Consider the following 18,027-nt stretch of genomic DNA (forward strand, 5'->3'; position numbering starts at 1 on the left):
AATGTTCATTCTTTGCTTGAGTTCAGATATTAGTTCAGCTATCGCTATACCAGACTGTTAAATTTATTTCTTGAGTTTTTAATTAATGTCCTGTATATCTCTCAATTTCCAAACCAAGCATTGTTCACAATAAAGAAGTATTTTGTTTATATACCAAAGCGTATTTGTGGAGTGAAAAGCAAAGACTAACAAAGCAATTGCAAATTGTCTTGTAACATAAGAGAGAAAAAACAAGCAAAGTTTGCCATAAAACTTTGCAAAAATTTTACTTTTAACTTTTCAGAGTCAAGATAACTTTTTATATCCCTAGAGGGTGATTGAATAAAACTGATGTATATAAAGTGATGCAAAATAAAGTCATTATATTAATGCATTCAAATAGATAAAACGTAAATCACAAATATTGTATTATCAGCAATGGGGAGTCTGTAGCAACACTCATTGATAAAAGGATTAAATATCAAAGAAGGAATTCAGATGATGATATTGGTGAAAAGCATGATGATGATGATGATGATGATGATGATGAAAACCCTAATAAACTTATCACTTTGTTGAGTCAACCAAACGTGAATTTTACCAAAAATTAATTACACAATACACTCTTAAAAAATAAAACCGTTATAGTATAGAAAAGCCGAACATCCTTTTAGATCGTTTTACTGCACTTCCTTCTTCTCTCTCTCTCTCTCTCTCTTCCCCCCCCCCCCCCCCCCCCCCCACACACATGATAAAAGCTTATATATAAAGGAGCAAGACCTCCCAACGTCATCAGAACTATTGAAATGTAAGCTTTTATCCCTGTCATCATTTTCTGCTTGATTTGTCTGTCTCCTGGTGAAGGCCAAACTGACAGACATTCAGATTTCAAAAACAGTAAATATTGAGATTATAAAAACTTTTGCAAAGTTTCCAGAAAATTGGGGAAAAGTGCAAATTTTGCGGTCATGAAATTACCATTGCAGTCGCAAAACTCCATGTGGACTGTGCGGTCTTTGTGCTGCTTTAGGGTCTTATGGTTTGGCACTTGCCATGAAATTTTGTAGATTACAGGTTTGAGTCCTTGAAAAAAAAAAGCTCTTTACTAACATACTCTAACCGTACAAATATAAAACAATGTCAAAGCATTTAACAGTCCCACTCTACATGTTAAGCGTTGCCTTTTAAAAGTTTTAAGCACATTTAGCTGATATAGTAGATGAAAGCTGAGGTGTAAGAATTTTTCTTTCTCTATATCTTCCTCTTGGCATTCTTACCTCGTCATCATCTTCCCGCATCAGTGCCATTCTCCTATCCTGAAACACAAAGCAATAACAGGAAAAATATAAAAGTCAATCCGTAATGTAATGGTCAAAATGTAATAGGCTGAACATAAATCCTAACTTATCTAATTGTTACTAATTTTAAAAAAGGTCATTAGATAAGTTTGCCAATGTTTATTTATATTACAAAAAAATGTTTTTCTTTTAAAAACTTTAGTAATAAGGAAAAATGAGAGAGCTAAGCTAGCCATTGAACTAGAAAAAGTGTTTCTTTTATGGAAGATGTGTTAAGCTAACCACCTATCACTAACGCCTACAACACTTCTTATATCAGTGACCAGTTTCTAGAATAAAAATGGGAGGTGACAAATAGATTCAGAAATCAGTGTATATTGAATTTGCAACATCCTTGTACGCCACACCGTTATCCCACGATAACGGGTAAGAGGAAGACAGAATCCTAGCCCGAGATACCAGTGGCAACATGTCCACTTGTACCAAATAAAGCTGATCTTTGATGGCTCTAATATTTGATGATATATATATATATATATATATATATATATATATATATATATATATATATATATATATATATATATATATATATATATATATATATATATATATATATATAATAGACCTGTAAATGAGCTCTATAAAAATTGACTGAAACACTTCTTCGTAATTCGTCGTAGCGAATCAAAATGAAAGGTAAACAGCAAGCTCACTTGAGCAAAGCAATGGCAGAAAACTAATTTGTGGGGGAATTAATTGGGCTAATTACCATTGTTCCTTATAATTAGGTATCCAATCAGTGAAGAAACTTAGAAACGGTCAACCAGATTGTTTACAACATGAGGCAATCGAAATGTGCTTGTAGCAATCATATAACTTTCGATTTGAAGGTGTCTACATAACGAACTTTCGGTGTTCGAATTTTTCTTTTCCATACTTTTCCTGTCCTTCAAGTAAATGTGGTCAATTTTGGCTTAGACGAAACAGTGAAATTTATGGCTTGGCGGCTCAGTTAAAATTGGCTACGACAGGTCTGGAAAGTGAAAAAATAATTTCACAAAGGCTGTGTGAAAATACACTGGGGTGTGTTGAGACACGGCAATTCTAAAAAGCATTGCTTAGCCTTGGCAATATATCCATCGTTAATATAAATGGCCCATGAGCTATGCATAGCGCTGTGGAACATTCCTAATTAACTTTTCAGTCGTTCGACTACGATTCATGAATTCTTTCTTTATTCAATTCTTTCTTATCTTTTTTAAAATATTTGAATTTGACGAATTGACTGATTTCAGTTAATTGACTGAGAATTTACAGGTCTATACAGGCCTGTAAATCGTTGGTGGAAAAATTGTCGGAACTTATTGAACACGCGAAAAGAGACACAACAGGACAAAAATATGGACACAACACAGACACGTCAATTGACTAGTCAAATCATGTCACTTTCCCCTACTTATTTATAACGAGGTCCTTATTTTATGGTACCAAAAAAAAAAAAAAATCCTAATTATTTGAGGGCCCAGGTCTGAGTTAGTTGTAAAATGAAAGGAAGAGAACAGTTCCTACCCGTTTGAAGGATTTGTATCTTCGCTCCTGTTTGTGTTAAATGTTTATGCTGATTCTATCGTTTATTTGGATTAATTCTTATAGAAGAAGAAGAAGAAGAAGAAGAAGAAGAAGAAGAAGAAGAAGAAGAAGAAGAAGAAGAAGAAGAAGAAGAGAAGAAGAAAGAAGAAGAAGAAGAAGAAGAAGAAGAAGAAGAAGAAGAAGAAGAAGAAGAAGAAGAAAAGAAGAAGAAGAAGAAGAAGAAGAAGAAGAAGAAGAAGAAGAAGAAGAAGAAGAAGAAGAAGAAGAAGAAGAGAAGAAGAAGAAGAAGAAGAGAAGAAGAAGAAGAAGAAGAAGAAGAAGAAGAAGAAGAAGAAGAAGAAGAAGAAGAAGAAGAAGAAGAAGAAGAAGAAGAAGAAAGAAGAAGAAGAAGAAGAAGAAGAGAAGAGAAGAAGAAGAAGAAGAAGAAGAAGAAGAAGAAGAAGAAGAAGAAGAAGAAGAAGAAGAAGAAGAAGAAGAAGAAGAAGAAGAAGAAGAAGAAGAAGAAGAGAAGAAGAAGAAGAAGAAGAAGAAGAAGAAGAAGAAGAAGAAGAAAGAAGAAGAAGAAGAAGAAGAAGAAGAAGAAGAAGAAGAAGAAGAAAGAAGAAGAAGAAGAAGAAGAAGAAGAAGAAGAAGAAGAAGAAGAAGAAGAAGAAGAAGAAGAAGAAGAAGAAGAAGAAGAAGAAAGAAGAAGAAGAAGAAGAAAGAAGAAGAAGAAGAAGAAGAAGAAGAAGAAGAAGAGAAGAAGAAGAAGAAAGAAGAAGAAGAAGAAGAAAGAAGAAAGAAGAAGAAGAAGAAGAAGAAGAAGAAGAAAGAAGAAGAAGAGAAGAAGAAGAAGAAGAAGAAGAAAGAAGAAGAAGAAGAAGAAGAAGAAGAAAGAAGAAGAAGAAGAAGAAGAAGAAGAAGAAGAAGAAGAAGAAGAAGAAGAAGAAGAAGAAGAAGAAGAAAGAAGAAGAAGAAGAAAGAAAAGAAAGAAGAAGAAGAAGAAAAGAAGAAGAAGAAGAAGGGAAAAAGAAGAAGAAAGAAAAGAAGAAGAAGAAGAAGAAGAAGAAGAAGAAGAAGAAGAAGAAGAAGAAGAAGAAGAAAAGAAGAAGAAGAAGAAGAAGAAGAAGAAGAAGAAGAAGAAGAAGAAGAAGAAGAAGAAGAAGAAGAAGAAGAAGAGAAGAAGAAGAAGAAGAAGAAGAAGAAGAAAGAAGAAGAAGAAGAAGAAGAAGAAGAAGAAGAAGAAGAAGAAGAAGAAGAAGAAGAAGAAGAAGAAGAAGAAGAAGAAGAAGAAGAAGAAGAAGAGAAGAAGAAGAAGAAGAAGAAAAGAAGAAGAAGAAGAAAGAAGAAGAAGAAGAAGAAAGAAGAAGAAGAAGAAGAAGAAGAAGAAGAAGAAGAAGAAGAAGAAAGAAGAAGGAAGAAGAAGAAGAAGAAGAAGAAGAAGAAGAAGAAGAAGAGAAGAAGAAGGAAGAAGAAGAAGAGAAGAAGAAGAAGAAGAAGAAAGAAGAAGAAGAAGAAGAGAAGAAGAAGAAGAAGAAGAAGAAAGAAGAAGAAGAAGAAGAAGAAGAAGAAGAAGAAGAAGAAGAAGAAGAAGAAGAAGAAGAGAAGAAGAAGGAAGAAGAAGAGAGAGAGAGAGAAATTGAAGAAATAAACGAAGAAAGAAAAATAGATATCAACGGAGGAACAATAAATGATGAGAGAAGAAGATGTGGACAGTTTGAAAATAAAATATTTCGAAGAAAAATAAAATATCCATTCTTTTCCGTTCCACATCTGGGGCTTAATATAGAGACGACTAGAGTGAGCGAGTGCTGTTGAGAGCATGAAAACCTTCGCGTCGAAACCTTCGCGACACTTCCTCTTACTTCCTGCTGGTGGCACAGTAGCCAGGCAGTGAATACATCCACGGCTAGCAGAGCGTGTAGGTGGCATGATAATATTATGGATATTATAGCTTTTGTTTTGTTTTGTCTTTGATGCGACAAATAAAAAGTTGTTTTTTTTTGGTTTTTTTAAGTCGGCATTTGAAACGGAATAAAATCAAATTTTTTTGAGGAACGAAATAAAAGTCTTTTATTTTCTTTTTTATTGGTTCTGTTCTTCGACGTTACGAATTATATTTTTACTATCATCTTTTTTTTCTTCAGCACTTATAGAGCAAAATCGTACTGTCGGAAATCCGACAATAGATGGAAGATTTACAGGCCTGATATATATATATTCATGGAGTGTTTTATAAAATTTCTAATAGGACAGACTACTATTCAAAAAATAATTTCTTTACAGAAATATCTAGATTTAAATAATACAAATAAGCTTAACGTGAGATAGGTAGATGGCAATGTTTGAGGTGTATCAATACCCATTTCCAAGTTTAAGCTCATCAGCAAACATAAATCCAATAAGTTCAAATTTACTTTTGCATCGCATTGCAGTAATGGAATATCGTTTTTGCATTATTATTTATATCATCTTGTAATTTGATGAGTGAAATTTCAGGACTTTTACAATTTAATGTCCCAGTGTTGTCTGCAGATAGAATGCTAATGAACTTCATTTCTTCATTAATCTATAAGACAAAAAATGTAGGCTACAGATTGTCACATGTTGCATGATTCAAGCTTTGTCCCACAGCCTATATGCCCTGGAAATGATAAATACAAAATTATTTTTTAAAATCCTTTTATTCATCTTCTGGGGAAATATTATTCAAATAACCTAAATACCCAAGGCGTCCAATGCAACAGTGCAGTGTTACATTTGGGGCTGGGCGTCTTGCTCAAGATTGTTTTTGTTTTTTTTAGATGACAATAGCAGAGCTTTTTCTCAAGTTTTCTTGGATAATTTAGTTAGTTCTTAGATCTCATCCATTTCATTATTTGAAAAAAATCACTCTTATTTTCTCTTGAGGGCAGCAGAACACTACACCTACTCTCGCAAGTCTCTTTCATTATCATCCTTTTCACTGCTGCTGAAATTAACCTTAATGTATAAAAGGTGCCATTGAAACTTAAATTCAAATAATGTATATACACATAGTTTTTGGATCTGTGTTTCTGTTAATTAATACAACACTTAGCTACTTTAGTTAGAAGTGTGATATTGTGCAACCTGGATGCAACAAAAGTGGATCTAATGAAAATTTAGATCCAAACTAAAACGTTGAAATTAACAAAAAGTACTAATGGCTTCCCACGTTCATTGGTCTAATATGATCAAGCTTGGATTCAACCAAATTGGCATGATTGAAAAACAGAGTCAGAGTAAATCCCTGAATGTAGTCATTCAGGTGTCTATCCAATTGCTTGCTTTCCTTTGAATAGGATACTTGTCTATGACAAAGCAATTTCTGACAGATAATAAAATTATAAACAAAGTATTCTACTCCCCCCCCCCTACCCCCGCTTTTCCCCAATACTTTTTGTGCCTCTGCCCGCCTCACCTTCACCTTATTACCTTCCCTGACTTGAAATCTCTGAAAACATCATAAGCTTGACAATTTTTAGAATCATGTTTCACATCAATAAATTTTATGCGCCTGGAGTTGTTTTGACTACCGGGTTCGGCACAATATAAATAAAAATTCATCATTATTTTCATTGTTATTATTATTATCATTATTATTATTATTATTATTATTATTATTATTATTATTATTATGATTATGATTATGATTATTATTATTATCATTATTATTATTATTATTATTATTATTATTATTATTATTATTATTATTATTATTATTATTATTATTATTATTATTATTAATATTAATATTATCATTATTACTATTATCATTATTATTAATAGCGGAAATAAACCCAAACACTTGACAACAAAAAGCTAAACCCAAGACAAATAAATAAATAAACAATAATAACCAATCAAATAAGATGAAATTATTGTCAACTTGGCAATACAACAATACAACAAGGCAGGTAACTACAATTGATGAGATGGTCCAGCAGGCTGGTATCCAAACAATGAGAGTCAAGAGAATGATGGTGGACACAATGTTGTCACGCATGAATGTGCCTGGTGAGATATCAGGAAACTATATATATATATATATATATATATATATATATATATATATATATATATATATATATATATATATATATATATATATATATATATAAATTCTAAAAGCAAAAACCATGAAATAATAGTGCTCAACTTTTTGATAAAAGGAGCTATTTATAAACAATCCAAGAACATAAACGAGTACATGTGCATACCGCCCTGGTGAAAGTACCTAACCAAAATTTTCTTATTTACTGAAATTGTATACAAAATATATTTATATCGCATCTGAGAAAAGACATGATTTCCCCAAAAAGGATAACTAAAAAAAACCCAATAAACTGTAGTGCAACTGTTGTATCAAACATAAATTAACATAAACATTATACAATACCAATGAGAACGAGGCTTTCACTTTCGTTGTGCTACCATTAGATTCCAAGAAAGTGTCTATTTTTATCCACAATTCTTCCCCTTACAGATGCCCAGGTTTCTTGGTTGCGGGTAGAGTATTACCCCGGTAATTAACTCATTGGGTAATCACATCCATGCCAAATTGCCAGCAAAATTATATATAGTTAAAGAAATTTGACAAATGCAATGTTTCCTATCTTTCTTTTCTATCTCTATTTTCCCAGAGACCTCCATTAATTCAATGATGGTTAAATGATGGCTTTGAAAGAAGATTTTAACATCGAGTTATTGTATGAAGTTGATTACCAGATATGAAACACAACCAAAAGGAGTGATGGATGGATTAACATATATTAACTACAATCGATTTAGCAAGGTCATTGGCTCAAGCAAGTAATGGTAATGATGATGAAGATTGTGATGATGATGATGATGATGATGATGATGATGATGATGATGATGATGATGTTGATGATGATGATGATGATGGATGATTAAGATTGTTGTTGATAATGATGATGATGATGATGATGATGATGATGATGATGATGATGATGATGATGATGATGATGATGATGATGATGATGATGATGATGATGATGATGATAATGAGGATGAAGATGGTGATCCACCTAACCTCCTTTGGTAAGATCGAATCCTCCGATTAAATCATAGACTTCAAAGGTCCTGGCATTGGACAATATACACACACCTGCCTTGATAGAGAACAAGAAGTTTTAAACTTTCATTACATTTAGGAAGAGGCTATTTATCTAATCTCAGTTTTGTATGAAATCTAGGCTCAACATGAGTTTTACTTTGTAACAAATAATAGAATTACACTTTTTAAACCGGTGGAGCAGGTACTTATGTTGATAATAACAAGAAATGCTTAATTGAGTAGAAAAGTTCTAAAATAGGTTAGATAATTCATAGTTATAGAAATCATAGATGCTCCACATGAGAAAACTGATGTAAAATGCCTTTACTAAGGCTTATTGTCAGGTTAAAATTGTCTGTGTATCCTATCCACCTATATCTATTTTCCAAGATAGCTTTCTGCCTTTGTCTCGGAATGAGATTACTTGGTTTAGTCCTGGGCCTGGCCTGAGTCATTGGCTGGTAGGGAAACAGTCAAATGTATAGTTATTGTTTTGGGAGATGATTTTTTCCCTTTCTCTGTTATGTTTTGTTATGCTTTTTGTTTTACACATTAATGATTTTTAAAAATATTAGTGTATTTTTCTTAGTGTGATGAGATTTTTAGGTGATCTCAAACTATGCACACTGATAGCATGCTCTTGGAATCTACATCTGATTGCTATTTGAACCATTCTCCTTGTCGTAATTTTACTCGTGTCCTTTTAATGGTAAATCTACAATTTTTTTACTCTCCCATTTCCAAGCGACATAAAACCCCTAAAAACAAAACAAAAAACAAAGGGAAAGAACAAAAAGGCAAGTGTGTAGAAGATTGGTAAAACTGGTGACTTACTCTACAATGTCCGATGTAGCATGGTCGACTGTCAGACAAATGGGCATTGCCAACTGGCAGGCATAGTCCAGGGTTTTGGGGATCTGTTGCATCATAACAACACATCCTACAGCCAACTTTTTCTGATGGGTTAAAGTTCATGAAATAAAATTAATCATTCATTATCTCTTTTGTAAAAAAAAAAGACGATCTGTTTACTTAGAAGGGGGGGGGGGGGGGGGGGGGGGGGGGGGGAGTGGGTACGGCATCTAAATGAAATTAAAACAACTTGTTCTCACACTACAGTCTCTGTAAATCAAGTTGTTTTTTTTAAACCCCAAAACAACGAACTTTTATATAACACAATATCCACTAATGTGTTCAAAGTGCTTTACAAGGGGCCCCTGTCAAATAGCAACCTGTAACATGTTGAACAAGACATGACACCTGTTAGGCGATATCACTTTTTTTTTTCCCATCAGAGACAATGCTGTTAACGGCCAGGTACTCATTTTACACCCAAAAATGGTGAGAGAATGTGAGTAAAGAGTATTTTCCAAGGACTCAACTATGCACCAAGCGAGCTCAAACCCAGGACCTTCTGATCCGAAAGCCAGTGTCAAACCACAAGACCACATAGCCGCACAAAGTTAGGTAGCTGGGTCAATTTAGAAAAAATGAAATTATATGCCAATAAATCTACATTATACTACACAAAAATTGCTGCCATCTTTCATAATTATTATCAATATCATTATCATCATTATTACAAGAAAATGTTCAATTACAATCCAGGATAGAGATTAATTGAATGCACATTTGGTGATGAATGACAAACATCACAAAGCACTAGCTTACTCTAAATTGCATCTCATTTTCTTTCTGGTAAAGATTTTTGCTTTATTGTCATCAAAAACTGGAACCACGCCACTTGCCTATTCTTGGTTACATAACCTTTGTCAACAAAAATACCATGGAATGGGGTGACAGTTGGGGCGACTAAGACCAGCCCCCAAATATCATTTGATAGATTTACTCTTCCCCATACTTAAGAACACGAACATCGGACACGTTATTTCAATACCACAATATCTATATCTTTAGAGCACTTTTTAAATATCTTTATAGGATATAATTTGACATTGAAATAAACTGTCCAATGTCCTTTTCTTTAGTGTGGGGAGGGGTAAAATATATCAAATGACATACTTTTGAAAAATATTTGTTTAATAATTTTCCATCTGGGGGGCACATTTGGGGGCTGGTTTTAGTCGCCCAAATTCACAGAAATACAAAATCTAATATGTCTTTTAAACATTGCAAATATGCCCAAACACACCTTTTATAGTCATTGTCATAAATTCAAGACCACCCTAGGGGGAAAAATAGCTTTGAAACACTAAAAACTGAGCAACAAAAATAAAATGGAACATAATTTTTTCAAAATTCAATTGATAACAAACAGTCAACAACAGATGTGAAGCTTTGATCTGATAAATCTTAATCATTTTTGATTATCCAGTGCTCCTCAAACTTAATATTTATTATGACCGCCTTGGCTCTTGATGGCCATTTTAATTTTCCATTTCATGATCTGGATGAGCTAGCAGCAAAGATCTAGGGTCATTTTTGTCTTCATCACTGATGTTATGGTCGTTTGAAATTCTGAGCTGCTTCATAGCTGATATTCAGCTACGTTCCCATTCGTGATCTGCCACAGGTTCTCAATCAGCTTAAAACCTGGTCCACCACTTAAATTTTCACCCTATTCAGATGGCCTTTGACAGTTGCCATTCAATGACATGGGGCATCATCATGAATGACCACAGTGCATCCATGACTTCCATCAAAGATATCCATTTGCATTTTAAGCAGATTTGAGTATATTTCACCGTTCACGGTAGTTCTACATGTAGAAAATGAAGGCCAGCTGTTCCATTTTTTATAAAGGCTCCCAAAAACCATCAAGCTGGGTGGGTGTTTCTTGGTAGGAATCATAAATTCCTCTTCATATTTTTTCCTGACATGTCTTTCATACCAAAAACTGCTTCACAGAACTCTCATTCAAGAAAGAAAAATCCTGATTCTTCTACACTTACCATTCTGTGAGCACATGCACGGGACAAGATTTCTTTTATAGCGTCTTGCATTGGCTTTACAATAGGATTCACATTCTCCTTGATAACATAAGCCACTATTGTCATGAAGGGCAAGGCATACAAAGGGTAGAAAGAAGGAGAAGACATTTTATTTAATGTGTCATATAATCTAGAAATATATTATGTCATATGAGATGAGATAAAAGTTTTGGATTCTGTTTTGTTTATAAAACTTAGATTTAAAAAAGCTAAAACACTTATTTCAACATAGGTTTCAAATCAAATTTTTTGGAGGAATATTTTGAGGCCTCTGCGGATGTTGTCATAAATAATGTGGAGTAAAATGCCCCTATTGTTGACAATACTGGTAAAATATAGAATTAGTAACATACAAATCATACTATAAAAAGAAAAAAAAACTATTAAAGAACTAACAGACATGGATAAGTCCCATGCAACCAGGGATACTACTCAGGGTCTGGATCCAAGCGAAAGAAAATAGCGGAGGACTTGAAATGGCAGGAATCTGCTAAATAGTATAAATTTGAGACCCATGTTTAAATAGTATTAAAACTATCTTCACTTTTCTTAGCTTTGCTATCAGCTGTCACTGCCATTGATTATATATTCAATAAAGGAATATAGATAATCCATAATACTAACATCTGACATCAATAGGAATCATCCAAGAAATCTTGCCCAAGGAAAAACGAAAAAAAGCAACAAAAAAGCGAACTAACACAAGGGCTGAATCATTGGATTCAAACTTGCGTTACATAATCATAGTAATAATAGTAATGATAATAATAATAATAATAATAATAATAATAATAATAATAATAATAATAATAATAATAATAATAATAATAATAATAATAATAATAATAATAATAATAATAATAATAATAATAATAATAATAATATAGTAATTGTCGTCTGATAAAAACTGGGAGAGAAGTTGACATTTTTCTGTACCAGCAAGAAAAGACATTGGGTAGCAGCCAACAGAATGCGTCTTACTGCAGAACCCTTCATCAGTGGACCCTGCAGAGCATTCAGTCGAACGTGCATTGTGACGAAGCTTCTGGGAGGGTTCGCAACCTTACTCGAATGCAGCGATGAAATTGAACTAAGCTTTTATATAGCACAATATCCACTAAACATGCTCAAAGCGCTTTACAAAATGTCCATAACCAGACCTGCCTACTACTACAAAAGTTTCATAAAACTACGAATTTTAGGGTCCTAAATTGACAATTATATAAATATTTTTAATTCAATAAACTTCTTGAAAACAAGGTTTTGTTGACAGAGATAGTATATAAATGAGTTTAAAGCATAATCTAATGTATTTAAACACAAATTGGTCATTGTTTAAAGTGGTTATAGTGTCTACTATGATATTACTCCTGCCTGAAAACTACAAATTTTTTCCAATTTAAAGTAGGCAAGTACAGCAGCAAGTAACACATAGAACGAGACATGACGCATATCGGGCGATATTACTATTTTTCCAGAAAGAGGCAACACTGCTTACGCCAGGTACTCATTTTACACAATGTACGGTGAGAGAATGAGAGTAAAGAGTCATTTCCAAGGACTCAACTATAAACTGAGTGGGGCCCAAACTGAGGACCTTCCAATCTGAGATGAGTGTCCTACCACTCAACCACATAGCCGCACAGAGAACATAGTAGTGTGACACCCTTAGAAGTTGCTGTCATTCTCACATTCTTCTTTAGTGTTTCATTCATTGTGTTTTGTTGATAAAGGGAAAACCCAAAATGTCCACATTATCTGTTTTCCTATATTAAATTGAAGCTTACATTCAATTTCCAACTGTTATAATTTCTTCGAGCTTCAAGCAGCAACTTTTTCATTAATTTTTAAAAAATTTAACAGCTTACGTAAAAAAAAAGTTTTCTCTATTCACTCATCTATTGACTTACTGATCTTTACAAGGTGTTTTATCTGGAACGTATGTAGATTGAGGGCAGAGAAGGCTTTTACCACTGGTAGAAAGTGAAATAAAAAGAATTAAATGCATTTAATGAGCCTATTTAATGTTATGTTATAATTATCAATCTTTATCAGCAATACAATAAACAAATAAAATTCCCTTTATTCATCCCATAGGGGAAATTTGTCTTTAGGGTCTATTCCAAGTGAAGATTAATAAACCAGGCGAAACCGCAGTGCAGTGCCGCAAACTAAGCTAGGGCGAGGTGACTTGCTCAAGGCCACACAACGTTGCGGGTATTCAAACTCGGTACCTTTCGGGTACAAAGCAAAGATCATACCGCTGAGCTACGCTGCCACAATCTTTATCAATTATCAGCAATACCCAAATTCTATACAAATTCTTCTCAACTGTAAAATTGTGTCTACATTCAAAAATCTTACCGTTCATCAGATATTTCAATGTGTATTAGAGTATGCTACATGCAGATGTTAATTACAGATTTTATACCCTTTTCAGACAATTGGCATAATGGTTTGCATTTTAATCTTTTAATACTTCCCTATTCAGAACTTACAATCACAAGGCCTTGAAATAATATCTTCAGTATGCAAAGAGATGAAGCATTGAGTCCTTGAGTGAAAAACCATACAAATAAGGGAAAACAATAATAATTTGGAGATAGAAAAAGACAAATGAAAAAAAAACTGGTACATGATGAAAAAAAGGATCGTTAAAAACTCCTCTTTCAAAAAATAAAACGAGCTTTTATATAGCGCAATATCGACTTAATGTGCTCAAAGCGCTTTACAAGGGGTCTCTGACCAACAGCACCGTGTAACATGTAGAACGAGACATGACGACTATTAGGCGATATTTTTTTTTTTTCCGACAGAGACAACGCTGAGCGAGGCTAGAACTCAGGACCTTCCGATTCGAAAGCGAGTGCCATACCAGACAGCCGCACTAACACTTTTCAAACAGAAATTGAGTTCTTTCTTCCTCCTGGTAAAAAAGGTAAAACCAATTTTTATCTAGAGAAGCACGACTCAGAAACGAATGTTCCCTCAAAGAGTAAACAAACCAATTTTCTCTGCCAAGGTCTGCATCAGATAGTTAATGTTCATTGTAATGCTTTAGATGAAGACATTTCTTTCTCAACAAATCCATTCAAAATGAAAGGTGAGTCACGTCATTTTTGTTTGCAATTTTATACAGACTTGACCCCGGTCATCTTTGTTTGTTTTTAAGGGTTTTACATCACTTGCAACACATTAAGGTCATATCAGCGCCAACAGAAAGGAAGAAAGAAAAGTAAGACAAAGGAGAATTGATTCAAATAGGAAACAGATTTAGATTCCAAGATCACATAAATATCTTATCCACACACAAGCACAGGTCCCCCTTAAGAGGAAGACACTCTATTGTTTACAAACCATTATATATGCAAAACAGAAAATAATACCGTGCATAACAGAGACATGATTTACAAGACAAAAAATATCATCTATCAGAACTAAGGCCAGGGCCAGGAAAAAAACCAAGTAATCTCATTCCAAGACAAAGGCAGAAAGCATGTTAGAATACAGATATAGGGGGATAGAAGACACAGTAGGTATCTCCCTGCCCATTATGAGAGGTCAGAAAACCCCACCCTGCCGGTCCTAAGGCAGTCACCTACTTGCATAAAGAATCATTGAAGCAAGACCCAGCCACATGACCTTGACAAGTATGACCTCGTGGGGCAATCTGACAACCCTTACAGCAAGCACTATTATGGTCACTGAGGATAGAAAACAGGTTATGGTAGTTTAAATCATTGACAAATGAGGGACAATCTTCCTAATGTCTGGACAGAGCTGTTATCGCCATCTCTGTCGTACTGATAGCCTTCACTAGATCACCTCATACTTGTTCACAGGCATTGACTATAAGATGAACCACAGTGTGATTCTTATCAGATGAACAAACATTTCAAACAAATCGTTCACACACACACATACATATACACACACAGACAAACACACACACACACACACACACACACACACACACACAAGACTCAGACCGTTAGTTAAATGTTTTGTTTAAAGTGTAGGTGTAGTGCTTCTTCTGTCAGAGTTGTTTCACAACAAATCCTTCAGTGACTGCATCCAGGTTGTGGAATTCCCTTTCTTATAATAATAAGAATAGTGAAAATTTAGAAGCCTTTAAAAAGAAATTGAGAACCTAATTATTCAGAAAAGCGTTTTTCGACAATTGATATGCTTTATGTTTTAATTTAGGGTAGTAATGTGTATGTAAAGACTGCATATGTGGATGTATGGGTTTATGTGTGTAAGCGTGTTAGTGTGTATGCTAGTTTATATAGTCTGAGTGATTGTAGAGCGCCATAGAGCACTTGTCAGTGGATTAATGGGTGCTATATAAGTATATTATATTATTATTACATTGCGAAACCATTAAAAGGTCAATTCAGTACCTAGGCAAATAATAATTATAATAAAATACACAAATAATAATAATAATAATAATAATAATAATAATAATAATAATAATAATAATAATAATAATAATGGTAATAATAATAATAATAATAATAATAACAATGATAATAATAATAACAAAAATAATAATAATAATAATAATAATAATAATAATAATAATAATAATAACAATGATAATAATAATAACAAAAATAATAATAATAATAATAATAATAATAATAATAATAATAATAATAATAATAATAATAATAATAACAATAATAATAATAACAATAATAATAATAACAATAATAATAATAATAATAATAATAATAATAATAATAATAGCAATGATAATAATAATAGCAATGATAATAATAATAATAATAATAATAATAATAATAATAATAATAATAATAATAATAATAATAATAATAATAACAATAATAATAATAATAATAATAATAATAATAATAATAATAATAATAATAATAATAATAATAATAATGGTAATAATAATAATAATAATAATAATAATAATAATAATAATAATAATAATAATAATAATAATAGATCTCTATTGTCCAAAACTTTGGCAATATACTATCATTTATTTCAATTCAATTCAATGCTTTAACAGCAATAACAGTCAATGGCTTAATCAATAACTGGTGAAATCTTATCACAAAGAAAAGTCGGGTCTTTGACTGCCTCGACATAAAATTCCACAATCCTGATAAACAAATAAAAAGAGTATTGAATGAGCCCTACCTGCAGACTGAAGACCCCCGAAAACGACAAAATTCGTTACAGCATGACACAATCTCCTTGGAAAAGTAAAGTCCTTCATCACATTGCTCACCCTTTTCAATCACTCCATTGCCACAAAGACTGTCTTTTGCACTGTATTCTAAATTCGGGAAGATGAATTACATACATTACTCACATATTTGTAAGAAATCCATTGGTGAAGCATCGAAGCATGGTGCCAGAGACTGAAGGTGCCAAAACCTGAAATCCAGATTTGGTCAACACTCTAAACCTGAAAATATTTCCCTTCATAAAGCGGATCTAAAACCTACTATTCGTTGTATGCTTTCCTTTGTAGCTATGATATACATGCAGGGATATCTCGGAAAACTTGAAACTGGAATCAGCCCTCTTTGGGAGATGTGAAACTGGAATTCCGGCATACACCGGAAAAATGGCATCTCTGATTGAAGCAGATCTGGATTTACTAAGGACCAAATGGCAAATGAATTTGCAGGTTAATTTCTATTTATTAAGGTGAGAATAGACACAATTTCTTATATTGCAAAAATCTCAACAGTTCATGTTTCCTGTACTTTTTAACAAGTAATAAACAATCATAAGGTCAATCTGTTGTTTTTTAGTAATGTATTATTGTACTCGTAGACTTTGACTGCACCTGGGACCAATCTCATTCCCTTTGATTGCTTTGGCATTGTATTTATATATCCTATAATTCTAATGTGATACCCAATTAGAACGATATGATAAGTAAACACAACGCCAAATACCATCCAAAGTCTCTTTATTTCAAATGAAGTAAAGCTCCAAAACCTAATGGCAGTGGTTGTACTAGTGGTGGTTGTGATGATACATGGTGAATGGTGAGTATAGTAGTTGTGGTAGTGATAATGATGTGGTGATTGTAGTAGTAGTTGTGGTAGTGATGATGTGATGGTGGTGGCTGTAGTAGTAGTGGCAGTGATGATAATGTGGTGGTGGTGCTGGTGGTTGTAGCAGTGGTATTGATGATGATGTAATGGTGGTGGTGGTTGTAGGAGTAGTGATAGTGATGATGATGTGGTGGGGGTGTATGTAGTAGTTGTGGTAGTGATGATGTGGTGGTTGTAGTAGTAGTCGTGGTAGAGATGTGTTGGTAATGGTTTTTGTAGTCGTAATGATGATGAGGTGGTGGTTGTGGAAGTAGTGAAAGTGATGATGTGGTTGTGGTTGTTGTAGTAGTAGTGTTAGTGATGATGATTGGTGGTGATTGTAGTAGAAGTGGTAGAGATGATGATGTGGTGGTGGTTGTTGTTGTTGTAGTGGCAATGATAGACCGGATATTTTTCCAGTGAAACCAGAGTTTTGACATCACTGTATTTATAGAGTGTGGATCACGATTGGACACTTGATCAAATACAGAAAAATTTCTATATTTCATTCTAATATTAGTCCATGGTGGTTATTTGTTGGGAAGGACGTCTTAAACTACGATCATATGGACTATATACAACATTGACAACCATTTTTATTCCTCTCATCTACTTCTTTAAACACCAAATTTTAACCATCATTTCATAATCTGCTCCATTCTGTACAAGAGACTCAGCTACCCATTCACTGCTGGGTGAGGGGTCAGGAAAAAATATTGACTATATCCAGGATCAATTGTGGTCGTTTTGCGTGTGAAGCGAGTGCTCTATCAACTGAGCAGGATTTCCCTGTTGAGTACTTTACAAAGAATATGAAGAACAATGTGAGGGAGGAAAATGTAGGTGGTTTCTGTAAGGTGTCATTCGCGTTGGAAAATTCCAAGATTTTTCTTCTACCTAGTGGACCTACCAAATTTGTCGTAGATCTAGAATTTAGTAATATATTTATGTTTTGGTGTTGGCTGAAGAAGGGTTTTGAGCCAAAAAACGTTCCGTGTTTGATATTTTGTTCTTTTTTGAAGCTGTTATATTCATTT

At 33.3% G+C, this 18,027-nt stretch overlaps 1 protein-coding gene across 1 annotated transcript in view; it reads right to left on the reverse strand.

The window, feature by feature from the left end:
- Positions 1 to 18,027, reverse strand: part of LOC144958667 (ADAM 17-like protease) — a 58,810-nt gene that overhangs the window by 14,335 nt on the left and 26,448 nt on the right. The window contains exons 14-21 of the mRNA XM_078890787.1: positions 16,080 to 16,218; positions 14,504 to 14,605; positions 12,812 to 12,874; positions 10,863 to 10,957; positions 8,785 to 8,906; positions 7,927 to 8,005; positions 6,796 to 6,884; positions 1,257 to 1,295 (exon numbers count right to left, since the gene is read on the reverse strand). Coding sequence (XP_078746913.1) covers positions 1,257 to 1,295; positions 6,796 to 6,884; positions 7,927 to 8,005; positions 8,785 to 8,906; positions 10,863 to 10,957; positions 12,812 to 12,874; positions 14,504 to 14,605; positions 16,080 to 16,218 — 728 coding nt within the window. The remainder of the gene's footprint in view (positions 1 to 1,256; positions 1,296 to 6,795; positions 6,885 to 7,926; positions 8,006 to 8,784; positions 8,907 to 10,862; positions 10,958 to 12,811; positions 12,875 to 14,503; positions 14,606 to 16,079; positions 16,219 to 18,027) is intronic.

Source organism: Berghia stephanieae, chromosome 13, assembly GCF_034508935.2.
Source record: "Berghia stephanieae isolate SIO BIC M18660-M18661 chromosome 13, UCSD_Bste_1.3, whole genome shotgun sequence".
NCBI lineage: Eukaryota > Metazoa > Mollusca > Gastropoda > Nudibranchia > Aeolidiidae > Berghia > Berghia stephanieae.